The sequence below is a fragment of the Mobula hypostoma genome, chromosome 8 (assembly GCF_963921235.1).
Source record: "Mobula hypostoma chromosome 8, sMobHyp1.1, whole genome shotgun sequence".
Classification (NCBI taxonomy): domain Eukaryota; kingdom Metazoa; phylum Chordata; class Chondrichthyes; order Myliobatiformes; family Myliobatidae; genus Mobula; species Mobula hypostoma.
Genome location: NC_086104.1, coordinates 131,345,601 through 131,372,689, shown reverse-complemented (window position 1 = coordinate 131,372,689; position 27,089 = coordinate 131,345,601). Strand labels below are relative to the sequence as shown.

General features: G+C 40.5%; 1 protein-coding gene across 5 annotated transcripts in view; it reads left to right on the top strand.

Moving 5' to 3' along the window:
- Nucleotides 1–27,089, top strand: part of nsd3 (nuclear receptor binding SET domain protein 3) — a 98,748-nt gene that overhangs the window by 11,782 nt on the left and 59,877 nt on the right. For all 5 annotated transcript variants that reach the window (XM_063056893.1, XM_063056895.1, XM_063056897.1 and 2 more), the window contains exon 3: nucleotides 25,318–25,474. In XM_063056893.1, coding sequence (XP_062912963.1) covers nucleotides 25,318–25,474 — 157 coding nt within the window. The remainder of the gene's footprint in view (nucleotides 1–25,317; nucleotides 25,475–27,089) is intronic.

The following is a 27,089-nucleotide window of genomic DNA, read 5'->3' as shown; positions in this document are numbered from 1 at the left end:
CTTTATTTTACAATCAGTTATCAGCTGCCCAGGCTCTGAGGTTTGGCTATTCCTCACCAAAGCTCTTCATTTCTGCTTCTCTCTTGTCCTCAATATGACACTTCAAACTTTGGATATCTATTCTAATATCTTTGTGTTGTCAAATTCTGTCTGGTGATCTCTTTGGGTCATTTTAAGTATTATTTTCAATGTATGTTGCTGTTTCCATATAATATAATTTGTCCCTATAAATACTCTATGTCCATTTTTGGTGCCAAATAGGGAACACTTCATTACCCGCAACCAAGAAAATTGTAGCGTTTTGATTGATGTGACTAAGAGCAGTGAATTGAGTCAATGCACCTCAGTAATGTCCAAAGCAAGATTGGATTACTAATGTGCTTTTATTGTATCCCATGTTTTTGAGCGTGTAATCATAGATTTTATTATTTGCAAACTAGTTCATTTTATTGGATAGCTTCCATGTCTTTTCCATTGCATTTATAAGAAATTGGCTAAATTGATGTTTTGCTTTTAGGATTCTGTTTTCTGTTCAAATTTTTTGAGCACAATGATGCCATCTTAGAAATTTGTTCTTTGGAAGAAGATGTGTGCAGGAAGGCCAGCGTTTTCTCTACTGCATGCTTATCACAGTGTGGATGAACTATTTTTAACTCCTTCTGTAGTTAAAATCTAAATGTTACCAGGGCCTGCTGTTATAATGAAGTAAATTCCCTCAAAAGTCCTTGATGTAGAGGCTCTATGCCTCCACAGATGCTGCTAGTCCTATTGAGTTCCACCAGCAGTTTGTTTTATGTAGCTCTAGACTACAGGACCTGCATGTTCTTGTCTCCTTCAAGAGGAAGTCTTACTTCACTTTATTGCTGAGCCAGTTTCACAGCAGATTTCTGTGCCTTTAGTGGTGGTGAAAAGTGTGCATCTATTGTTAACTGCTCTTTATTTGAAGTTAAGTCAAGTCAAATTTATTTATAAAGCACATTTAAAAACAACCCATGTTGACCAAAGTGCTGTACAATCCATAACAGGTAGCTAAAATCACAAATACAAGAAACACAGATATAAACAACAAGGTACACAGCTTATTGGCATAAAATAAACAACACATGAGCCTAAGCACAAGCCAAAAAATCAGCCACATCAGGAAGATTCAAATGCTAGTGAATAAAGGTGAGTTTTGAGCCTGGACTTAAAAGAGTCAATTGAAGTACTGATGCAAAATATCCTGAAGATTAGTTGATGAGAGTTAACATTTTATAGCAGTGAAATACATTAAAACAAAGTAAGTACTGTCTTATTGTTGGAATTTAGTATGATATCAAGATTATTAATTCCCTAGGTTTTTTCAAACTATGATGAAATTTTGGAATATCCTTTTACATTTTTGGCAGAAATAATTATACTCTTTGCACATTTGAGTTTTCTTCTGTTGTGAAACAATATCCTTGCAGGTGCTGAAGCATTCTTGTGTGCGTGAAAATGCACGAGCAGCACATATTGCTTCTCTACTATGGGTAATGATTTGAGAGGACTTACTCCATCTCATTCCAGTTCATTGTAATAATGTAAGATGATTGCTTACACACAAAGTTTCTTCTGTATATATTGGAATCCTAGAGCTATGGTTCTGGCTGTGAAGATGTTGTAAGCAAGTTGTAAGTCTGGCAGGGACAGATGTGATTTCAAAAACGTAATAGATTGAGGATGTTGTGCTGGAGCTTTGGTGGCTGTTAAAATTCTAGTGCAGGCCCTTTTCTGTGCAGTTTGAGAATTTTGGAAGTCGATGCTGATGTACTATGAATGAAACTGAAGCCTTTTGCTAATACTTCTGTACTTCAGTGTGTGGGAGAATGCGATATCTCCATTTCATTAATCTCTTTAGCTTAGTTTCATCCTTGGATGGTAGTGAAATATTGGCCATTCTCCATTTTTGTTTTCTGGAAGGTTGCATTGGTAGGAAATGATTAGGGAAGGAACCATTTTGCATATTTTGTATTTGTTCATACTCTTAAGTAGTAGCTTCCTCTTTGAGCTGGCATGATTTGTGAAGCTGCCATTGAATTATTTTCATTATTCACCTTGTATTGTTCATTTTTAGAACTCTAAAGGTTGAGTGCAAATCGAGGAAAATAATAATAAGTACTTTATAAATCCCGAGTGGGAAATTATTTTATTACAGCAGCAACATTTAAAAATAAACTTAGCAATAATAATAAATATGTTAACTAATAAAGTACAGAATAATATAAAGTAATAATTTACCAATGTGCCATACTGTGCAATAATGTACAAATTAATAAAGACCATTGTGCTATGATATGTGTTCTCCAGTCACACAGATAAACAGTTGTATATGCTTATTGGAGGCATACCAATAAACAATTATCCTGACAATCCAATTTCGATAAACTTGATGGCAATCAATTAAAAGAAAATTAAATCGTGTCAATCTTTTTAACAATCCTACCTCCTCTGATCTTATTTTAGGTGCAGTGAAAAAGATGCCTCAAACTTATCTGTTGATGTAACTTTCACAGTACGGCCCGATCTGCCATCATTGAACAATAGCATTTATGTTTCTTTTGGAAATACCTAGACTTTGATCCAGACTAGGAGCCTAGAATACTTCTTTACTGCCTAAATTCTGGATTCTGGTGCCATTTGTGTTCTTTTTTACTCAGATGAACATGGAAGACACTATTATTCATCTATATTTGGCTTGTTGGACACTGTGCTCTGCCATGAGCAGCAATTAGAATGGATGACTAAAGCTTCAAGTTTGAAATGACTTGTTACTGAGTAACTATTGGTGTTCTTAATTGTTACCAATCACCGTCCTTATCCTTGCACAATATTTTTCCCCACTGATTGTTTCTGGAAAAGCAAGTCATCATTGCACTGTTGTAATATAATTGGCCGTCATGGTTGACCGAAAATAGAATTAATGTTTGAAAAAGTGTGTAGTTTGAGATGGAACATACATCAAAGTTGCTGGTGAACGCAGCAGGCCAAGCAGCATCTATAGGAAGAGGTGCAGTCGACATTTCAGGCCGAGACCCTTCGTCAGGACTAACTGAAGGAAGAATGAGTAAGGGATTTGAAAGCTGGAGGGGGAGGGGGAGATGCAAAATGATAGGAGAAGACAGGAGGGGGAGGGATAGAGCCGAGAGCTGGACAGGTGATAGGCAAAAGGGGATACGAGAGGATCATGGGACAGGAGGTCCGGGAAGAAAGACGGGGGGGGGGGGTGACCCAGAGGATGGGCAAGAGGTATATTCAGAGGGACAGAGGGAGAAAAAGGAGAGTGAGAGAAAGAATGTGTGCATAAAAATGAGTAACAGATGGGGTACGAGGGGGAGGTGGGGCCTTAGCAGAAGTTAGAGAAGTCGATGTTCATGCCATCAGGTTGGAGGCTACCCAGACGGAATATAAGGTGTTGTTCCTCCAACCTGAGTGTGGCTTCATCTTTACAGTAGAGAAGGCCGTGGATAGACATGTCAGAATGGGAATGGGATGTGGAATTAAAATGTGTGGCCACTGGGAGATCCTGCTTTCTCTGGCGGACAGAGCGTAGATGTTCAGCAAAGCGGTCTCCCAGTCTGCGTCGGGTCTCACCAATATATATTCTGACATGTCTATCCACGGCCTCCTCTACTGTAAAGATGAAGCCACACTCAGGTTGGAGGAACAACACCTTATATTCCGTCTGGGTAGCCTCCAACCTGATGGCATGAACATCGACTTCTCTAACTTCCGCTAAGGCCCCACCTCCCCCTTGTACCCCATCTGTTACTCATTTTTATGCACACATTCTTTCTCTCACTCTCCTTTTTCTCCCTCTGTCCCTCTGAATATACCTCTTGCCCATCCTCTGGGTCACCCCCCCCTTGTCTTTCTTCCCGGACCTCCTGTCCCATGATCCTCTCGTATCCCCTTTTGCCTATCACCTGTCCAGCTCTCAGCTCTATCCCTCCCCCTCCTGTCTTCTCCTATCATTTTGCATCTCCCCCTCCCCCTCCAGCTTTCAAATCCCTTACTCACTCTTCCTTCAGTTAGTCCTGACGAAGGGTCTTGGCCTGAAACATCGACTGCACCTCTTCCTATAGATGCTGCTTGGCCTGCTGCATTCACCAGCAACTTTGATGTATGTTGCTTGAATTTCCAGCATCTGCAGAATTCCTGTTGTTTGAGTTTGAGATGGAAGACTGCTTTTATAACTTTGAGATGAATCTATTAAAAAGAATGAAAATTCAAAGTAACTGAAAGTTGTAAGATTTAAAATTGGGTTGTTTGTTTAGTGAGTAGGTATGGCAATCCTAAAAGGGATTTAATAGGCTGGTGTATTTGTGAAAGATTTGTGATGGAGTTTGGAGAATTGAGGAGAATTACACTGATATTCTGAAACACATCCATATCAGGAAGGTGAAAATGCAAGATCTATTGGAGAATATCATGGAGGATAAGGGAGGAGTCCCGGGGCTCTTACAGATATTTACATCTTTGTTAGCCACAGGTGAAGCAACAGAGACTAAAGGATGTCTAATATTGTCCTCTTTTTCAAAAAGGGCACTTGGAATAAACCTAGAAGCTACAAGTTGGTTAGCCTTGTACCGTGGTGGGGAAATTGAAGCTTTTGAGGAACAGGATTTGTGACTACTTGGAAAGGCAGGGACTAATTAAGAGAAGATGGCATCAATATAAATTTCTGCAGGGAAAGCAAGTTGTGTACCATAGGATCAGTGCTGGGACCTTTGCACTTGTATGAGAATATAAGAGGTATAATTAGTAAGTTTGCAAGTGACACAAAAAGTGAAGTTGTAAACGGCAAAGAAAATGGAGCAAGGATACAATGCGACATGGATGTGCTGAAAAATTGGTTAGAGCAATAGTGGATAGAATTTGATCCAGAATATGTGAGGCAATGCACTTTGGGAGGTCAAATTGTGATGGGGTATTTAGTGTAAATGGGGGCAGACCTTAGTGTTGATGGCCAGAGAGACCTTGGAGTGCAAGTCCATAGCTCCCTGAAAGTGGTGACGCTGATGGATCAGATACTGGAATGCTTCTCTTCATTGGCAGATGAATTGAGCATAATATTTGGGACGCCATGTTGGAGCTGTACAAAACAGTGGTTATGCTGCACTTGGAATATTTCCCACAGTTCTGGCCAGCACTACAGTCGCAACAGAGAGACTGCTGAAGAGCTGGTCCAGGTTGTTGCTTGGGATAGAGGGCGACATCCCAGACAATGAAGAAATTAAATAGACTGGGGTTGTTCTCACAGAAGTTTAGCAAGTTGACGGGTGATCATATAAAGGTTTGTAAAATTATGCACTACAGTGGGGTAGCAAGGTAGAGTAGTGGTTAGCATAATGCTATTACACAGCACCAGTGGCCTGGGTTCATTTCTGCCACTGTCTGTTACAAGGTTGTACATTCTCCCTTTGACTGCATGGGTTTGCTGCAGGTGCTCCAGTTTTCTCCCACATTCCAAAGACCTCCAGGTTAGTAGTTCAGTCGGTTACCTTGGTGTAATTGGGCAGCACAGTCTTGTTGGACCTGTAACTGCCTGGCTAAGTAATAAAAAAATAGATAAAATGGATAAAATATATTTTTTAAAAGGCATAGGAGTCTAGAACTAGAGGGCCCAGGTTTAAGATGAGGGGGGAGAAATTTAAGAGGTCTGTCGGATGTTTCCATAGAAAGGTGAACATTTGGAATGAGCTGCCAGAAGAGGTGGCAGAGGAAAATATCACTATGTCTAAAATGTGTTTGGGAAAGTACTTGGCTAGGAAAATCAGAGGGATACAGGCCTCATGCAGGCACAGGGGTTAGCATGGATGACTTGGCAGAATTGGGCTGATGAGGCCCATTTCTGTGCTGAATGTTTTTACAATTCTGTCATATCTAAGATGTATTGAAATGCATGTTTTGTGGTTAGAGGTGTTTCTTGTATGTGAGTTTGGGTGGACCTGCAGAAGGGTGAAGTGATAGGAGAGTATGTATATTTCAGGAGTGTTGGGGATTGGCTGTGGGTGAACAGTTTCTATATGGCTCCTGGTGAATTGTTGCTGAAGTATCTCAACTTAAGTTTTTCTTAAACAGCCCAAGATTTCATGTATGAAATATGCTCCATATATCAGGAGTAAAAAAAAATAGCAATTCTGCAACTTTATAAAGTGTGTGGTATCACCTGATTAAAATATTTTTCAGGCTTAAAAGACTTGAAAGATTGTGCTAGCTGATTAGGCTCTTGCAGCTTCGCTGTCGTGGTTTTTGATGTTATTGAATTAACGCTTTGCAGCTTTCTGTCATCCTGTATTGAGCAACCCAAGTACAGAAAATGATGTAACCTCTCAGTACAAAACAGTACTAAAATACACAAGAGGTAAACCTCTTATTTATAAAGGTGTCAAGGAAACCTGTGCAACAATATTCATAATACAAAAAGTCATTTTTATTAAGGCAGTATTTTTATCTTGATTAAATGATAGCCCCCAACCTAAGTAGGAAACATCATACATTCTTGAACAGTAACTAAATCCTTGCAGAATTACCGATTACAGCATCGGAAAGATTTCCTGATGATGGGTGATGCGGATCTGAAGTGGTTACACCTAAGTGTTCAGTTCCATGAAATATTTGCTCGTTGCTATATTGTTAGAAATTCTCATACTAGTATATGTCTGCATCCTTCCTCTAGGAGCTTTGTTTCAAAGGTACGTTTAATGTCAGAGAAATGTATTCAATATATAACCTGAAATGCTTTTTCTTCGCAACCATCCACAAAAACAGAGGAGTGCCCCAAAGCATGAACGACAGTTAAATGTTAGAACTTCAAAGTCCCCCCCCACAACTCCCCTCCCTCCTGCGCGTAAGCGGCAGCAAGCACTATCTCCTCTCCCCCCACCTTTGTTTTTAAAAAATGACAGTGAGCAAAATTAGATGCAATACATTGGTAATGGGTGAACTATTTTTTAAGCTAAATTTTGTCAGGGCTTCCTTGCACCTCTACTTTATCTCTTTGTAAAGCCCAGTATCCTGTATGTTTTTAACAGTTTCTGCCCTGCACTTTCAATAGTTTGTGCACACAACCCCACACTTCTCTGTTCCTACACCCATTTAGGAAGATATACTCTCATTTCGCCAAGCAGCTGCTGTGGATCGCTTACTATTCTTCTCACCATTCCCTATGCCTGTTAGTTTTGTGGTAACAGTAGATTTGGAAATTATGCCTTGCCATCCAAATCTAAGTCATCATTAAATATTAAGGAATGTGATGATACTCATACTGACCTCTGGAGAATTACCATTTATCCTTATTCATCACTAATGAAAGTTTCTTTCATTTAGCCTATTTTTTAATCCCTGTCAAATCTACTATATGGCATTTTATTCAAATATCCTTTAAAAATCAAAAGTGCATGAACTGCGTTGAAAAAAAGAGCTTATGAATTTACTGCAGATTGAATTACAGAAGGCCTTGTATGCCTTTATATTAAATGAGCATGGATCAGAAGCACAAGGGATCCTGCAGATGCTGAAAATCCAGAGCAACTCACAAAATGCTGGTGGAATTCAGTAGGTCAGGCAACATCTATGGAACTGAATAAACAATTGACATTTGCGTCCTGATGAAGGCTCTCGGCCTGAAATGTTGTCTGTTTATTCATTTCCGTAGATGATGAGTTCTGCCAGCAATTTGTATGTGTTGGTTTGAACATAGACCAATTTCAGTTTTAGTTCTGTTGTCCTGTATGGCCTGACTTTCACTGTCTGACCTAACTCTAGTTTATCCAACCTCCTCTTGTACCTGATATCCTCTAATCCAGGCAGTATACTGGTGAACTCTGCACACTCTCCTAAGCCTCCACATCCTTTCTACAATAGATTGACCAGAATTGCACACAATACTCCGTGCTGCAGAACCAAGGATTAATACAGCTGCAATTTCAGCCGACAACGTTGTGCTCAAGCCACTGGAGTGGGACTCAAAGTTTGGACTTCGGCCAAGTGTTCCTGCCCATTGGAAGAATATTGACAGTGGAAGATTAAGTGGGTATGGAGAGGAAGGATGGTTCCTATAGTGGGGGAGTTTCGAGCCAGAGGGCAAAGCCTCAGAATACAAGGACGTTCTTTGGAGCTGTTGTGGAATTTCTTTAGCCAGCAGGTGGTGAACCTGGGGAATTTGTTACCACAGATAGCTGTGGAGGCCAAGTCTTTGAGTATAGTTAAAGCAGAGGTTTGATGATTAGTAAGAATGCCAAGGGTTATGGAGAGAAGGCAGAGTGGGGTTTGAGGGGGGTAGTGGAGCAGCCATAATGGAATGGTGGAACAGACTCAATGGCCTGAATCTGCTCCTATAATAGACTCACCATCAGAAGTACATGGTCAACTGACATGAGTCAGCATCTTAAGGGAAGTGAAGCAAAACGTGAAATCTAATATTTTGAAAACAGTTTTTATGTTTCGCAGTGAAGTGAAGGAGGTAAAATCTGGGAAATAGAATAGTACCATTTTGGTACCTAATATTGACCATCCACTAATCCCCACACTGGAACAGAAAACACTACCTAATGTGTGCAGTAATTCCACAGAACTCTGAATGTGACCTGGCAGTGCATGAGTAAACTTGGCATAGTTTTACCTCTAGAATTTTGGCAGTGAAGAGTTGGTGTGACATATTAAACTCTCTGGAATATTTAAACCTGACTGTGAAAGGAGACCTGAGTCATGTTTGGTTGGAATGAATCAAGCATCTGACACAGAAGTGAATGAATCTTGTTCTGACCTGTGTTGTTAGGCAGTTCCTCATTGTTTTATTTGGAGGAAAGTTGTGTAGTTGGCAGGAGCTATTTACAGGTGTTTGTTTAGTACTATAGGCTTTTCACCTATGTCACTCACTTGGAATTATTTTTTATTTCACTTTGCCTATATCAATATAGTCTGAACAGGCAACATAGAGATGAAAGGAAATGATAGAACAAGATTAACAATGAGATTTGTGTTTTCTGAAAGTTTTCATCGCTTGTGGTGTGCATAAAAGAATTTATTTTCTGACAAATGTATAGTCATTTTAACAAGTTATAACCAAACTCAAGTGTACAGCAAAGTAGTCAATGAATGACTCACACGAGGACTGATAGGTGGAGCACGAACATATTCTTGAATTGCTCTGATTTGAAACCTATAAACTGTATAATTGGATACTTTTGACTCTCTGATACTTGCATGCTAACGCTGAACCATAGTAGTATGTCAAATAATCATCATTGCTATGATGGCTAGTGTCATCTTGGGTATTTCTGTCTGGTAGTGAGGAAGAGGGTCTGAAAAGAAAGTCTACCCAGGGTTATGGCCAAAGTTTGTGAGGAGCAGTAGTCTTAAGTAGTACATTAGTTAACTGTATGATCATACAAGGTTAATAGTGGAATCAACCTGTGCTTAAGTGGTCAGGAGATAGTGAGCTTCTAAGACAGCCCTATTAATGGAGGATATTAGACTGCACTGGAAGGAAGCAATCTGGTATTGATAGCGAAATTGTAGTAAATGACTAGCAAAAGCATATGAAAGCACATGGATCAGACTAAAAGTAGGAAGAGGAATGAGCTGAGGTTGATTTTTCAAATTGTTTTCAACTGAATTTAATATAATTTAAAGGAAATTTCCTATTAAAGATCCATAAAACATTTCTTGTAATTCAGATTAACTATAATAGCAATTTAAAGAGCTTTGAGTATACCAATCCTGAAAATTCTACGTTTTATAAAAAGTAACTTCAAGCGGCTCGGAATTCTCCTCATTAATTTGGACATGGTTTGTATCAATGTGGTATGAAAAGGAACAGTTTTTTACCTGTTCTTTTTGACTTAAGTTCAAGGTCACAGAAAAAGTGTTTAAACATGAGGTTCAGAGTGTACTCATCAACCTGAAATATTAAATAAAATGTGGGGGTGGAAGATGGGGAATAAGGTAAAACGTATTTATAGTTCTGATAAAAGGTTAACTCTTGCTGCCTGACCTGCTGAGTATTCCCAGTATTGTCTATTTTTGTTTCCGTTTTCCTGTCACAGCAGTTCTTGACATGAAGTATTAATTCGGTTTCTCACTCGGTATTTCCTGACCCACTGAAAATTTAGTGTTTTCTATTTTATGGCACGTGAAAGTCACTCTTTATATCAAAGTATAACGCTTCTAAATTTGGTAGATTTTTGCTTTAAATTTTCACAAATCCAGATTTTGATGGGAATGCCTTGGGGCTACATTTTGAATATTATCTTCATTCTCAGAATATTGTCCACTAACTACGATTGCACTATAAAGTGCAGATGTTGCTGGATGGCTATTCATTCAGGGAAACATTAAAAAATCTCCACTTTCCCTTCCAAACAACACATTCAATTGAAATTTGGGGAAAAGTGAAGAATATTTCAATAATTAGGAAATCCATGCTTCTGAGAGAACTGGCCTTTTTCATGAGTTGTTACAGTGTGGAAGAAGAGACTGGAAAGAGGATTAAAATTGAGTACTGTACTGCTGATAAACTGCTTGAACATCTGTACTATAGAAGTTGGCTTTTTGCACTTGTTTAATTGTGTCCAATGAAGGGATCTAAACAGTCTTTTGTATATATAAAAAGATGTATCGTACAAAGATAATGGAGCGGGATAGGACAGGTTGGTGTGGGAAAACACATGTTAGAAATGTAAAATAAATGTCACAAAGGAGCAATTGATGTTTTCTGAAAATTCGATTTGGGAAGGAGTCATCATGAGCACAGTTGTCAGTGAGTTTGCAGTGACATTAAGGTTCTTTTCAAAAGGATTGACCTTTCCATTTCAAATGGTAGGGTCAATGAAGAGTGGCACTGTTTTGGTGATAGTGTACTTGGTCTGAGGATTAGTATACGCAGGATGTCTGTAGTTGGGCAACTCTAGAGTTCATGGAAGTGGGTAGGTGTGCAGCTGGAGATGGAGTCCGGGGTGCTTGTATATTTGATTTGTCAAGCTGAAACTATCATGCATTATTTCATTGCAGCCTTTTATTTTAGATGTTGTCCTTTGCTTTAAAATGGTACCTTTTTTTTGTAATCTGCAGGCAGTGCTTGCCCCTCCCTATCCTTCATGGACAACAAAACCTTTATACCATTTTTCTTTTTTTTTACTATCTTAGGAGTTGATGTAATCAAAATCCATTCTGTTTTATTACTCTCAGCTCAAGATGGCACAGCTTGATGGCAAACAGAAGGATGGCCTTTCAGACTATATATTTGGAAACCCTGTTGAAACATGGAAATTCACAAACTAGTTCAGTAATGAAATATTCAGTTTATAAGACCATGTGTAATGTAACAGTGCATATCTGGAGCAGTAGCAGTATATTTTATAACTGATCTTTGGGCTTTTGGGGTGTGCTGGTGCCCCATAGGGAGGAAGTTAGGTGAAGATCGCAGACGACTCGTAAACTGGCTGTACGCTATGAAATTTAAGGATGGCTTGTGTGAGAGATTGAGTAGGCTGAACATAAAGGCAAGAATGGTCCCTGCAATATTAACCTCCTCTTGTTTTTCTCATTTTGTCATATGCTATGCTTATTTGTTTAATCATGTTTTCCTGCTAGTCATGCTCTCTTCAGTCATTTGCTTTTGTGTGGTCACTTGTCTGTCTGTCTGCTGCCCAGTCACTTGCACTGTTTTCCTTTCTGTTCACCCCTCCCAAAAACAGAGCTAATTATTCAGTGGAAATACTTTGTTGAAATTCCCACAGTTTACATCCAGAGAGACTCCATATAAATACTGACTACGATTAATAAATAGGTCAAAGTCTGAGGATCCTACAGGAAGTGACTGCCGCCTGAATCCGAATAGCTTTTGTGCCATTGTCAAGGAATGCCAAGAGGTTGATGAGTACTTTCCACTTGCTTAGAATCAGTACAGTGCACAGCATCCACAAAATGTTTTGAAACAGCTTGGCCATTCCCAAAACCAATATCCAATTTTTTAGGATAAGAAAGCAGGCACTTGGAAAATACAGAGTATTTCATACTGCAATGCCTGAGTGCATGCAATTTGGTAATGAGAAGGTAATCTGATTTGCAGATGATTCTTGTAGAATAAATATATACCATTAAATGGAGAAGCCAACCATACGTTACTTAAAAATAACATGGTGAAATTCTTTTTTCTTAAGCTGGCTGTTAAGTATTTTGTCAATCTAGATTGTGTGTGCCAGCATCAATAGTTGGACAAGTCACAGAAAGTTCCATTAGCTTATCAACATGGCCGAACTCCAGAAGGACCTTGATTAAAGCTGACATGTTGGTCTAGTGAGCAGACTCCTGTTGCCTTGTTTACCTTCATAAATGTAATTAAGGTAATTGATCACTGTCTGGTATGGTGGGGGGGGGGTGGTGGTGGTTGGTGTTGCTACTGCACAGGACCAAAAGGAGATACAGAAAGTTGTAAAATTAGTCAGCTCCATCTTGGGTACTAATCTCTGTAGTATCCAAGACATCTTCAAAGAGTGGTGCCTCAGAAAGTTGACGTCCATTATTAAGGACCCCCATCAGCTAGGGTATGCCCTGTTTTCTTTGTTACCATCAGGTGGGAGGTACAGAAGCCTGAAGACACACACTCAGCGATTCAGGAATAGCTTCTTTCCCTTTGCCATACATGGGCATTGAACCAATGAACACTACCTCACTTTTTAAAAATGTATATTATTTATGTTTTTGCACAATTTTTAATCTAGTCAATATACATGTATATCTTAATGTAATAGATTTGCTTATTTTTTCCTTTCAATATTATCATTTATTGCATTGTCTGCTGCTGCTAAGTTAACAAATTTGATAATAAACCTGATTCTGGTTCTGATGTGAATCACAAGCTCTGCATCCATAGAACCATACAAACTACAGCACAGAAACAGGCCCTTTGGCCCTTCTTGGCTGTGCCGAACCATTTTTTGCCTAGTCCCATTGACCTGCACACGGACCATATCCCTCCATACACCTCCCATCCATGTATCTGTCCAATTTATTCTTAAATGTTAAAAAAGAACCCGCATTTACCACCTCGTCTGGCAGCTCATTCCGTACTCCCACCACTCTCTGTGTGAAGAAGCCCCCCCTAATGTTCCCTTTAAACTTTTCCCCCCTCATCCTTAACCCATGTCCTCTGGTTTTTTTTCTCCCCTTGCCTCAGTGGAAAAAGCCTGCTTGCATTCACTCTATCTATACCCATCATAATTTTATATACCTCTATCAAATCTCCCCTCATTCTTCTACGCTCCAGGGAATAAAGTCCTAACCTATTCAACCTTTCTCTGTAACTGAGTTTCTCAAGTCCCGGCAACATCCTTGTAAACCTTCTCTGCACTCTTTCAACCTTATTTATATCCTTCCTGTAATTTGGTGACCAAAACTGAATACAATACTCCAGATTCGGCCTCACCAATGCCTTATACAACCTCATCATAACTTTCCAGCTCTTATACTCAATACTTCGATTAATAAAGGCCAATGTACCAAAAGCTCTCTTTACGACCCTATCTACCTGTGACGACACTTTTAGGGAATTTTGTATCTGTATTCCCAGATCCCTCTGTTCCACTGCACTCCTCAGTGCCTTACCATTAACCCTGTATGTTCTACGTTGGTTTGTCCTTCCAACGTGCAATACCTCACACTTGTCAGTATTAAACTCCATCTGCCATTTTTCAGCCCATTTTTCCAGCTGGTCCAAGTCCCTCTGCAGGCTCTGAAAACCTTCCTCACTGTCTACTACACCTCCAATCTTTGTATCATCAGCAAACTTGCTGATCCAATTTACCACATTATCATCCAGATCATTGATATAGATGACAAATAACAATGGACCCAGCACTGATCCCTGTGGCACACCACTATTCACAGGCTTCCACTCAGAGAAGCAATTCTCTACCACCACTCTCTGGCTTCTTCCATCGAGCCAATGTCTAATCCAATTTACCACCTCTCCATGTATACCTAGCGACTGAATTTTCCTAACTAACCTCCCATGCGGGACCTTGTCAAAGGCCTTACTGAAGTCCATGTAGACAATATCCACTGCCTTCCCTTCATCCACTTTCCTGGTAACCTCCTCGAAAACCTCCAACAGATTGGTCAAACATGACCTACCACGCACAAAGCCATGTTGACTCTCCCTAATAAGCCCCTGTCTATCCAAATGCTTGTAGATTCTGTCTCTTAGTACTCCCTCCAATAACTTACCTACTACTGACGTTAAACTCACCGGCCTATAATTTCCCGGATTACTTTTCGATCCTTTTTTAAACACCGGAACAACATGAGCCACTTTCCAATCCTCCGGCACTTCACCCGTAGACAGCGACATTTTAAATATTTCTGCCAGGGCCCCTGCAATTTCAACACTAGTCTCCTTCAAGGTCCGAGGGAACACTCTGTCAGGTCCCGGGGATTTATCCACTTTAATTTTCCTCAAGACAGCAAGCACCTCCTCCTTTTCAATCTGTACAGTTTCCATGGTCTCACTACTTGATTCCCTCAATTCCATAGATTTCATGCCAGCTTCCTTAGTAAATACAGACGCAAAAAACCTATTTAAGATCTCCCCCATTTCCTTTGGTTCCGCACAAAGCCGACCACTCTGATCTTCAAGAGGACCAATTTTATCCCTTACAATCCTTTTGCTCTTAATATACTTGTAAAAGCTCTTTGGATTATCCTTCACTTTGACTGCCAAGGCAACCTCGTGTCTTCTTTTAGCCCTCCTGATTTCCATGGAGGAAGAAACAGTCCTGACCAGTTGACCTGCGTTTTTTTATTTTTAAATTAAAATTATAAGTATACACAGTTGAGATAAATTTGAGATTGAGAGCACAGTTACTCTTCCTGGTGTTGAGCCAATATTTATTTTTCATCTGACACCAGAATCAAGATCAGTGTGGGAGTTTGCTGTGCAGAAATAGATTTGTCTTTTTTTGCATTACAACGGCCTCTAGATTGGCTGTAAAGCCCTTTGGGAGAATTTGTGAGATATATTTTTGAAAGATACTTCAGCAGTGCAAGTCTATCTTTTCTTGCTAAACTCCCATTATAAAAACTGAAAAACGGTTAATAATGCTGACTTTATATCTTGCAGTGATGTAAACTATTTACTGAATGTTTGTTATGCTGGTTATATTTGGACATTTATTTTGTGACCTGGCTGGTTAGAAATGTGCCTGCACTGCTTTTCAATTGGTTCTCTTGATCAAGTTTGTCTTGGGTTGTAGCATGAATTGCAATCTTTGATACATCACATCATTCATTTGCCTATCATTTTGCTTATTGGATTGTTCAGTCTTCAGACTGTGATCATTGCTTCTCATTCCACAAATCCTTTTTTTCTGGGATACTTCCTGTTGATTCTTAGTAATACACAGAAAAACACATTTTAAATATTTTGGTCAATTATTTTGTAAATTTCTGCTAAGTAATGCCAGCATTCATACTTGGAGTAAAGAGCTAATGTGTCGCATTTCTTGGCACTAAGCTAAGCCATATAAGGTAATGCCACACATCCTTTGGTGTTTTGGAAGCTGATGTTGTAACCCAGCTTTTTGAGATGCTTTGTGGTGGCACATAGGCTGAGTGGAAATGAGAGATGTGGGTTGAAAAGGTCTGGTGTGGAAAGAAACTGTGTTAAAGTATAACATACTTGCTACAGAGCAAATCAACCAGTTTCAATGTGTTTCAGTATCTTTTTTAAGAAAGGCAGTAGCTGGGGGGAGAACAATTAAAATGCACTGCTTGTGTTAACCTGGGTAATTCTATCTGTAATCTTATAACCTGTACACTGTTTGGGTACACCTCCCAGCTTACCAAATTTTTTGATTCCTGTGTGGTATTTTCATGTTTAGTCTCAGGTCTAAACTCTGCTTATATGCAAAACTCTTGGCAGAAGGTGGTGTTGAGCAAGCAAGTTTCTTTAATGTGCCTTGGATGCCGATAGGCATTCATGGAGTCTTGTATGAATTTTACAACTGAACTGAGAAGTTTATGAAAAAGAATCTAGTGCTTTCCCAGTGTCTGTGACAAATAAACTCTTCTCGAGCTTCCGACCAGGTACAGGTATCGATTTTAACTGACATTTCGTTGACAAACTCTACCAGCTTCATCCTTGGTTAAAGTCGATAGTTGTACCTAGCTGGGACCTGAGAAGAGTTTATTTGAGAAGTTTATGCTTGGGACGTTCTTCTTTTTACCATTGACCCCTTCCTCAAAAAGGAAATGCATTGTCTATTTCACAGCCTAGGAGATTCCCACTGCCAGCAAAAGTAGGAATTTGCTATTCGTAGAGTTTTTCATTTCAGAAAGAAACCAAGTTTGATCCCAGAGACCAGTTTTATTATAATTCACAAATACAGTGCCAGAAATGACAGTACTATAGTCCCCTCTAATTATATCTACCCTTGTTTTATTTTCACTTCTCCCACCTCACCTTTACTCTTCTCTCACCACCATCTTTCACTAATATAGTTTCTGAACCCACTGCTTCAGTTTTGCATTCATCAAAATAACATGCAGGACCTTAATGAAGTATTAACTGGAGTAGCAACTGTATGCACATGAAGCTGGGGTTTTGGAATCTGAGGCTACAGCCACACTGCGCCGGATAATTTTGAAAAGGAAGCTTTTTCTCTTCGTTTTGACCCCCTGTCCACACTAAAATGGCGTTTTCATCCCCCGAAAACGGAGATTTTCAGAAACGGTCTCCAGAGTGAATAAATCTGAAAACGCCTAATATCCGTTGCGGTGTGTACGGGGTAACCGGAGCTTTTTAAAACCGCTGTCATGACATGCCGCAACAGATGGCAACAGTGCGGCATTTCATTGTTTTCTTCTTATTATTATTCTTACTTTATTGTCACCAAACAATTGATACTAGAGTGTACAATCATCACAGCGATATTTGATTCTGCGCTTCGCAGAACCTAACAATTTCAGAACAGATGGCAACGAGACTGAAGCCAGAAGAGTTAGAAATGCACTCACCAAATACTTTGACCCATAGCCTACTGAATAAATAAGTATACTCACTTTGCCCTGTTTTCTGTCCTTGCTTGTATGAAGGTAAGGACAGAAAACACCCTCCGCCACCTCCAGTTTAAATTCCATGCGGAATATTTTGGAGGATCAAGAACCAAGAACCAAGGTGGTTTACCTGTTTATGCAAGTACTTCTCTGACAATAGATGTCACAGCCTAATGTATGATTGTATGGAAACACAAGATAACACTGATGCATACATGATTTATACATTTAACAAGGTGCTTTATTAATGCAACAGAGTTAGTCAGTTTTTCAATGTTCGTCGTCCGCCGGGTCATACTGTCCGTGAACTCTCTGTCAGTTGCCTCCATACGCTCCAGTATTTGTTTTTTTTAGTTTTAAGTCCTCCTGCGCGAGAGCCAAGAGCAATTCCTTTCAAGTTTTTCTACTCTGTAACCGGACAAACGCGCACCAAGTATACCGTTTCCTCTTCGCTTGTTTTCTGTGTGTCCTGCGCATGCCCAGTAGGAGGAGATTCGCCCAAATATCCATCTAATGTGGACAGAGATATTTTGAAAAACGCTTAGAGTGGACGCCAATCATTTTTACTCAAAACTGGTGTTTTCAAAATTATCCGGCGTAGTGTAGACATAGCCTGAGTTGACAGAATCTGTTAATGGTAGGGCATGGACTTGGAAACAGAATCAGATTCAGGTTTGTTACCACTCTTATATGAATTGAAATTTGTTTTGTGGCAGCAGCATAGTACAAAGACGTACAATTAAATTACAAAATAAATGGGGCAAAAAAGGGAATAATTAAGTAGTGTTCATAAGTTCAGAGACCATTCAGAAATCTGATGATGGAGAGGAAGGAGCTGTTCCTGAATTGTTGAGTGTGGGTCTACAGGTTCCTCCCTGATGGTAGTATTGAGAAGAGGGCATGTGAGGACCTTAATGGTGGATGCCACCTTCTTCCGACACTGCATTTTGAAGATCCTGTTGATCATGGGGAGAGTTGTAACTGTGATGACTGAGTCCACAATCCTTTGCGTTGGAGCCTCCATACCAGGCTGTGATATAACCTGTCAGAATGCTCTCCACTGTATATCTATAGAAATTTACAAGAGTCTTTGACATATCAAACCTCCTCAAACTCCGAACAAAGTAGAGCCGTTGGTATGCCTTGTTCATGATTGCATCAATATGTTGGGGCTCAGGGCTGATCCTCAGAGATGTTGACACTAGGAACTTAAAGCTGCTCACCCTTTCCACTACCGACCTCTCAATGATGCCTGGTGTGTGGTCTCCTAACTTCTCCTTCCTGAAATCCACAGTCAATTTCTCGATCTTGCTGATGTTAAGTGTGAGGTGGTGATCGTTGTGAAACCACTTAACCAGCCCACTCCTTTTAATGCCTTCTCATTATCATCTGAGATTTTACTAAGAACAGTGATGTTGTCTGTCAATCTATAAATGGCATTTGAGCTGTGCTTAACCACAGAATTGTGAGTGGAGACAGGGTAGAGCAGTGGCTTGGCACGCATCCTTCAAGTGCCCCTGTGTTGATTATCAGTGAGGAGGTAATGTTACTACTGATCAGTACTGACTGTGATCTCCCGATGAGTAAGTCAAGGATTCAGTTGATTACGGAGGTACAGAGGCCCAGGTTTGGAAGCTTGGTGATTAATACTGAGGAGATGATGGTATTGAATGCTGAGCTGTAATCAATAAAGAGCAGCCTGGTGTGTATTGTTGTTTTATAGCTGTTCCAAAGTAGAATGGGGAGCCAGTGAGATTGTGCCCAACATAAACCTTTTGTGATGGTAGGTGAATTGCAGCCTGTCCAGGGCAGGAGTTGATCCTAACCATAACCAAACTCTTGTAGCACTTCATTATGGTAGATCAGAATCAGATTTATTATCTCTCGACAAATTTGTTGTTTTGCAGCTGCAAGACATAAAAATCACAATAACTTACAAAATAAATAGCAAAAGCTGAAAAATAAGATAATGGATTGTTAAGAAATCTGATAGCAGAGGGGAAGACGCTGTTTTTAAAACATTAAGCATGTCTTCAGGCTCCTCTGCCTTCCTGATGGTAGTAACATGAAGAGGACATGTCCTGAATGATGAGGGTCTTTAATGGTGAACGCTTCCCTCTTGAGGTGCTGCCTCCTCGAAAATTATCTTGATGGTAACCCTCACCCTAATGCTTATGATAGAACTAGCCATGTCTACAACCCTCTGTGACCTCCTTATAGTCCTGTGTATTGGTCCCTCATACTAAGCTATGAAGCAGGCAGTCAGAATACTCTCGCCATATGCCTGTAGAAATTTGTAAGAGTCTTTGCTGGCGTACCAAATCTCCACAAACTCTTGGTGAAGTATAGACATTGGTGTGCCACCTTCATGATTGCATCAGTGTATTTAGCTCAGGTTAGCTCCTCTGAGATGCTGCCCACCCTTTCCACCACTGAGCTCTCAATGGCAACTGGTGTGTGTTCTTCCAACTTTCCTTTTCTGAAGTCCATGACCAATTCCTTGGTCTTGCTCACACTATGTGCAGAATCAGTTGAACTCTTTTAATATTTTTTTTAATGTCAGCACTTAACAAGACTTTTGTCAAGGTCCTGCATAGTAGATTTGTTCGGAAGGTGAGATTATATGGGAATCTGGGTGAGCTCGACAATTGGAAACAAAATTACCTTGGTGGAAGAAGTCGGGGGGGCTGGTAAAGAGTTGTTTTTCTTGATTGAAAGCATGAGACCAGTGTTGTGGCGCAGGCACTGGTGCTGTGTCCTCGGTTGTTTGTCATGTATATAATTAATGATTTGGATGAGAATTTAGGTGGTAGGATTAGTAAATTAGCAGGTGACTCCAGAATTGAATGTAGTGGAAGTGGTGACACAGGTAAACAAGGTTCTAAGATGATGCATCAGACACTTGTCTTAATGGATTGGACATTAAGTACAAAAGTTGAGACATAATGATACAGCGTTAAGATGCTAGTAATACTACACCTGGGGTATTGTGTCGAGTTCTAGTTGACACGCTTTAGGAAGGATGTGGTTAAGCTAGAGAAGATAAAGAAAAGATTCACATGGGTGTTGCTGGGAATGGAAGGCTTGAATTATAAGGAGATGAATGATAGGCTGGCACTGTTTTACTTGCAGTGAAAGAACTAAAGTGATGATCACAGCGAGGTTTATAAAATCATGAAGGGCATAGAGAAGGTGGATGGTGTCAGTCTTTATCCTAAGTGAGGTCGTCTAAAACCAAAAGTTTAAGGTGAGAAGGGAAAGCCAAAACCTGGGGGGCAAGTTTTTCCATACGATCGGTGGTGGCTGAACTGCCAGAAGTGACAGAGGTGGAAACATTACAGCATTTAAATGTTGTGTGGATAGCTTAATGGAAAGGTGTAGATGGTCATTGGACTTTCTCAGTAAGGCATCTTGTTCGGCAAGGATGAGTTGTGCTTCTATGCTGTATAATTATGTGATTTCTGTTTCTTTGAGTCACGTGTGCTTCCAGCCACGGTACAGAAAAGGTCATGAGTTACTACTAAAGGTGAAGCTTCATTGTTTGGTTTTCTTTCTCTATGTACTATCTCTGGAAACTTGTGTATGGTCTTTGCAAAGTTTTCAAAAGATCTTTTGAAGATTGTCATTTCCCTTCAATAATAAGTGTATTGCTTTGGATACTGTTGAGGAGGATGACCTACCGGGGGAGCCACAGCGATCGGATCTCTGTGGTAGGAAGAAGAGGACTGCAGTAGTGATAGGGATTCCATTGTTAGAGGAGCAGACATGAGATTCTGTGGACATAACAGACTCGCTGATGGCATGTTGCCTCCCAGGTGCCAGAGTCAGGGATGTCTTGTATCAGGTCCACAGCATTCTAAAGGGGGAGGATGAGCAGCCAGAAATCTTGGTATATATTGGCAACAATGACGTAGGTAGGAAAAGGGAAGATGTCCTGAAGAGAGAATTTAGGGGGTTAGGTAGAAAGCTGAAAAGCAGGACTTCCTGGATAGTAATCTCTGGATTGCTGCCTGTGCTGCACATCAGTGAGGGTAAGAATAGGATGATTTGGCAGAAGAATGTGTGGCTGGGGCAGGGCTTCAGATTCTGGATCACTGGAATCTCTTCTAGGAAAGGTATGACCTGTACAAAAGGCCTGGGTTACACCTGTACCCAAGGGGAACTAATAGCCTTATGGGCAGGTTTGCTCGAGCTTTTGGGGAGGGTTTAACTTAATTTGGCCGAGGGTTGGGAATCGGTGTAATAGGGCTGAGGTTGGTGCAGTTGGTATACAAGCAGGTGTAGTGAGACTGTCAAGAAGGATGGGCAAATAATAGGCAACATTGCAGTCAGTAGGATGAGTACAGTATAACATGGTAAAATGGAAAAGGATGATGAATACAGGACTGAAGGTGTTGTATTTGAATGCATGCAGTATACAGAATAAGATAGATCTTGCAGCACAGTTAGAAATTCGCGGGTATGACGTTGTGGGTATCTGAGTCATGGCTGAGAGAAGTTGTATAGTTGGGAGCATAACATCTAAGGAAACACATTGTATCAAAGGGCAGGCAAAGGGGTTGGCATGGCTCTGTTGATTTAAAAAAAAAATGAAATCAAGTCCTCAAAAAGAATTGACCTTGATAGGAACATGTAGGATCCTTGTGGGTAAAGTTAAGAAACTGAAAGGGTAAAAAGACCCTGATGGGAATAATATACAATCCTCCAAACCGTATCCAAGATGTGGGCTACAAATTACAACCAGGAAACAGAAAAGGCATGTAAAAAGTGCAATGTCATGAGGGATTTTAATATGTAGATAGATGTGAGAAATTAAGAGATGTAATTTGTAGAATGCTACAAGATAGCTTTTTAAAACAGCTTGTGGTTGAGCCCACTAGGGGAAAGGCTATTCTGGATTGGGTGTTTTGTAATGAACCTGTTTTGATTAGGGAGCTTAAGGTAAAGGAACATTTAGGAGACAGTGATTGTAATATGACACAGTTCACCCTGCAATTTGAGATGGAGAATCTAAAGTCGGGTATTTCAGTATTATAGTAGAGTAAAGGGAATTGCAGAGGCGTGAGAGAGAAACTGTTTGATTGGACAGGGGCACAGCAGCAATGACGACAGCAATGGCTGGAGTTTTTGGGAGCAATTCAGAACGCACAGGATATTTCCATCTCATAGAAGTAGTATTGTCAGGGTAGGACAACACAAACGTGGCTGATGAGGTAAGTCAGAGCTAACTTAAAAGCAAAAGAGAGGGCATATAATAGCAAAATCTAGTTGGAGGTTAGAGGATTGGGAAGCTTTTAAAAACCAACAGAAGCCAACTGAAAAGCCAAAAGGAGGGCAAAGATGAATATGAAGATAAGCTAGCCAGTAATATCAAAGAGGATTCAAAATGTTTTTTTCAGATACATAAAGAGTGAAAGAGAGGTAAGAATATATATAGGGCTCCTGGAAAATGACATTGGAGAGGTAGTAATGGGGCACAAGGAAGTAGCGGACAAATTGAATAAGTATTTTGTATCAGTCTTTACAGTACAAAACACTAGCAGTATGCTGGAAGTTTGAGAGTGTCGGGGCAGAAATGAGTGCAGTCGCTATTACTAGCGAGAAGGTGCTTGGGAAGCTGAAGGGACTGAAGGATGATAAATCACCTGTACTAGATGGACAACACCCCAGGGTTCTGAAAGAGGTAGCTGAAGAGTTTGTCTAGGCATTAGTAATGATCTTTCAAGAATCACTATATTCGGGGATGATTCTGGAGGACTGAAAAATTGCAGTTGTCACTCCACTATTCAGAAAGGGAGGGAGGCAGAAGAAAGGAAATCTTGGGTCAGTTAGCCTGACCTCAGTGACTGGAAAGATGTTGGATTGATTGTTAAGGATGTGGTTTCGGAGTACTTGGAGGCACATAATAAAATAGGCCAAAAAGAGCATGGTTTCCTTAAGAGAAATCTTGACTCTTAAATCTTTTGGAATTCTATGAAGAAATAACAAGCGGGATAGACAAAGGAGAATCGGATGTTGTTTTTCTTGGGTTTTAGAAGACCTTTGACAAGTTGTCCCACGTTGGGCTGCTTAACAAGATAAGAACCCATGATGTTACAGGCATGGATTGGTTGATTGGCAGGAGGCAAAACGTGGGAATAAAGGGAGACTTTTCTGGTTAGCTGCAGGTGACTAGTGGTGTTCTGCAGGGGTCTGTGTTGGGACCTCTTCCTTTACATTATATGTCAGTGATTTGATTGGTGGAATTGATGGCTTTGTGGCCAAGTTTGCACACAATATGAAGAAAGGTGGAGGGGCAGGTAGTGTTGATGAAGCAGGGAGGTTGCAGAAGAACTTGGACAGCTCGGGAGAATGGGCAACCATGTGGCAGATGGAACGCAGTGTGGAAAAATGTATGGTCATGCATTTTGGTAGAAGGAATATAAACATAGACTGTTGCTAAACGGGGAGAAAATTTGAAAATCCGAGCTGTCAAAGGACTTGAAAGTCCCAAAGGTTAACTTTCAAGTTTAGTCGGTGGTGAGGAAGACAAATGCAATGTTAGCATTAATTTTGAGAGGACTAGAATATAAAAGCAAGGATGTAATGCTAAGTCTTCTATAAGGCACTGGTGAGGCTTCTTTTGGTGCATTGAGAACAGTTTTGGGCCCCTTATCTGGAAAGAATGTGCTGACATTGGAGAGGGTTCAGAGGAAGTTCACGAGAATGATTCTGGGAATTAAATGATTATTGTACGAGAAGCATTTGAATCTAGACCTTTGTTGTTAAAGTTAGAAGAATGAAGCAAGATCTCATTGAAACCTACCTCCCCTCTGTCCCTCAACACAGCTGCCCCTCAGGGCTGTGTCCTAAGCCCCCTCCTTTTCTCTTCTGTTTACCCATGACTGTGTCGCCACCAGCAGCTCCATCTACTAAGTAAGTTTGCTGACGACACTACATTGATTGGCCTTATCTCAGACGATAATGAGACAGCCTACAGAGAAGTCATCACTCTGATACAGTCATGTCAGGAAAACAGCCTCTCCCTCGATGTCACAAAAACAAAGGAGCTGGTTGTAGACTACATGAGGAATGAGACAAGCTTGCCCCTGTAGACATTAATGGATCTGGGGTTGAGAGGGTGAACAGTTTAAGTTCCTTGAGATACACATCACCAAGGATCTCATGTGGTCTGTACATTCTGGCTGTGTGGTGACAAAAGCACAACAGTGCCTCTTTCACCTTGAACAGTTGAAAAAGTTTGGCACGTATCCCCAAATCCTAAGGACTTTCTACAGGAGCATAATTGAGGCATCCTGACTGGCTACATCACTGCCTGGTATGGGAACTGTATTTTCCTTAATTGCAGGACTCTGCAGAGAGTGGCATGGACAGTCCAGCACATTTGTAGATATGAGCGTCCCACTATTCAGGACATTTGCAGAGATGGGTGAGTAAAAAGGGCCCGAAGGATCATTGGGGATCCGAGTCACCCCAACCATAAACTGTTCCAGCTGCTACCATCTCAGAAACGGTACCGCAGCATAATAGCCAGGACCAACGGGCTCCGGGACAGCTTCTTCCACCAGGCCATCAGACTGATTAATTTACGCTAATACAATTGTATTTCTATGCTTTATTGACTGTCCTGTTGTGCATTCTATTTATTACAAATTACTATAAATTGCACATTGCAGATTTAGACAGAGATGTAACGTAAAGAGTTTTGCTCATGTATGTGGAGGATGTAAGAAATAAAGTCAATTCAATTCAATGTTGAAAGGCCTAAATAGAGTGGATGTGGAGAGGATATTTCCTATAGTGGGGGAGTCTGGAACCAGAGGCACAGCCTTGAGGGATATCCATTTAGAATGGAGGTGAGGAATTTCTTTAGCCAGAGATGGTGAATCTGTGGGATTTGTTGTCACAGGCAGCCATGGAGGCCGGGTCATTGAATGTATTTAAGGCAGAGGTTGATAGGTTCTTGATTAGTCCGAGTGTGAAAGATTATACGGAGACGGCAGGAGAATGGAGTCGAGGGAAAATGGATCAACCATGATGAAATGGCGGAGTGGGCTGAATGGCCTGATTCTGCTCCTGTGTCTTGTGGTTTTTTCTTTTGCTCTGCTCTTTGCTTCCTAATTTCTGGCCGTGCAAAGCCTTTGAAAGCAAAGTATATTAGCTTCTTGCCTTATGATTGTGCCAAAATAATCTGATATGATAACATCCTGTTTGTTAAACTTGTTATCTTTTCTGTTTCAGGCCCATCAGTTACCAGACTCTGGAAATCAGTCGGTAGTTTCAACGTTTTACCAGGTTGGAGACTTGGTGTGGACTAAGGTTGGCACTTATCCCTGGTGGCCTTGTATGGTGTCCTGTGACCCATTACTGCAGGTTCATACCAAGATCAACACAAGAGGTAACAAGAATAATTGGCGTTATGAGGTTTCCCTTGAAGCAAAACTCTTCCTTTGAATTAGCCAGCTATTGATGGAATATTTCAGCTTTTGGTGTGTGACTAATTCAGCAAGAAGCTTGTTGGGGAATTTCTCTGGAAATTACCAACTATTGCTTTTGTTGGAATGAAATGCTCTCAGTTTACATGATGTCCAATGCTTAGCCTTGTTTTTAGCCTTTTATAACTGTTATTGTGAAACATAAGGTTTGCTGTAAATTATTGTGGTCACTATGTCATAAGTTACATTGGCAGTGCAGCAATAAATGCAAACAGGAACATAAGTTCCCACACATCTTTGAGATCTCAGAGGGAGGCAGACATTTGCTTCACCCTGGAGGAGTCTGCAGATTCTCTTTCCTCACTGGAAGTTCTATTTGGTTCTTAAATGACTCCAGTGTTTTCTGTATTCATCAGAAACAATATGGAAATGCATTTCACTTGGACCGTAAAATATTGGAGCAGAATTTGGCCATTCGGCCCATTGCTTTTTGACATGTTATGGAGAATCTACTGAAATCTTGCATTGACTTTGTCTCTGGACAATATCTTTTGCAAGGTACAACCTTGTTCTTTGGCTAAAATAGTATTCTGAATTTTCCTAAAATATAGAAGCCAACGGTAAATTCAAGCCACTTTCCATTAACTATGTTGATCACTGATCACCAAAAGATTGTGTCAATCATTCTAATCAAGTATTGACTGGTAAAATGTGCAGAAAATCCTTAGCTTTGTGCTTTTCAAAAGAAACTTTACCAAAAGAACTTTCCAGTTTAAGATGGCACTTGTGAAGACACCGGCTTGTTGGAAGCAAACAAAACAAATAAGTTACTGCATTAATCACACTCTTTCTCTGATATGATTACTGCAATCAGTAGACTGTCACTTCCCTTTCAGAGTTAAGCTTTTGAACTGCCTGTACAACCTGGCATTTTTATGGTGTGAGCTGAAGTCTGGAAGGTGCAGGACGGATGTAGTGTGACGTGTATAGGCTGAATTGAGGTTCTGGGGCCTGAGAATGAGGAATGAGCCATTGTTAAAGTGGACTTACGATGTGGTGATTTGATGTGGCAGAACGGAGGTCATTCGAGGCAGTGGGGACCAGGCTCTGGCACGAGAATGAGGAAAGACCCGAGGTTTGATCGATTTCAGTGTCGTGCAGAATCATGGCAGCGGGTTGTGGGCCCAAAAGCGTATCAAGGTGGCAGGGCCCAGCTCTGAGAGTGAGGAATGACATGAACTTTGGCTAATTTTAAGTGTCAGGCCAGATTGAAAAGGTCAGAGTGTTGGGGCCGTGGTGAAGGATGAGCTGATTCAGCTCACGACTCAGCAAAGTTTACTCTAATCTCTGCACTGAATTGAGGCTGTGGCCTGCAACTAATGGGCTCATGAGTAGGCTTAATGATGACTGACTTCGTGGCTGTGGACTCACTTCCATGAACTTCAGTTCTGAATGTTATTTGCTTGCTTTTATTGTTTGAATGATTTGTTTTTCTTCTGCACATTGGGTGTTTGACAGTTTTTAAATGGGTTTCACTGGGTTTCTTTGTGGCTGCCTGTAAGGAGACAAGGTTGTATA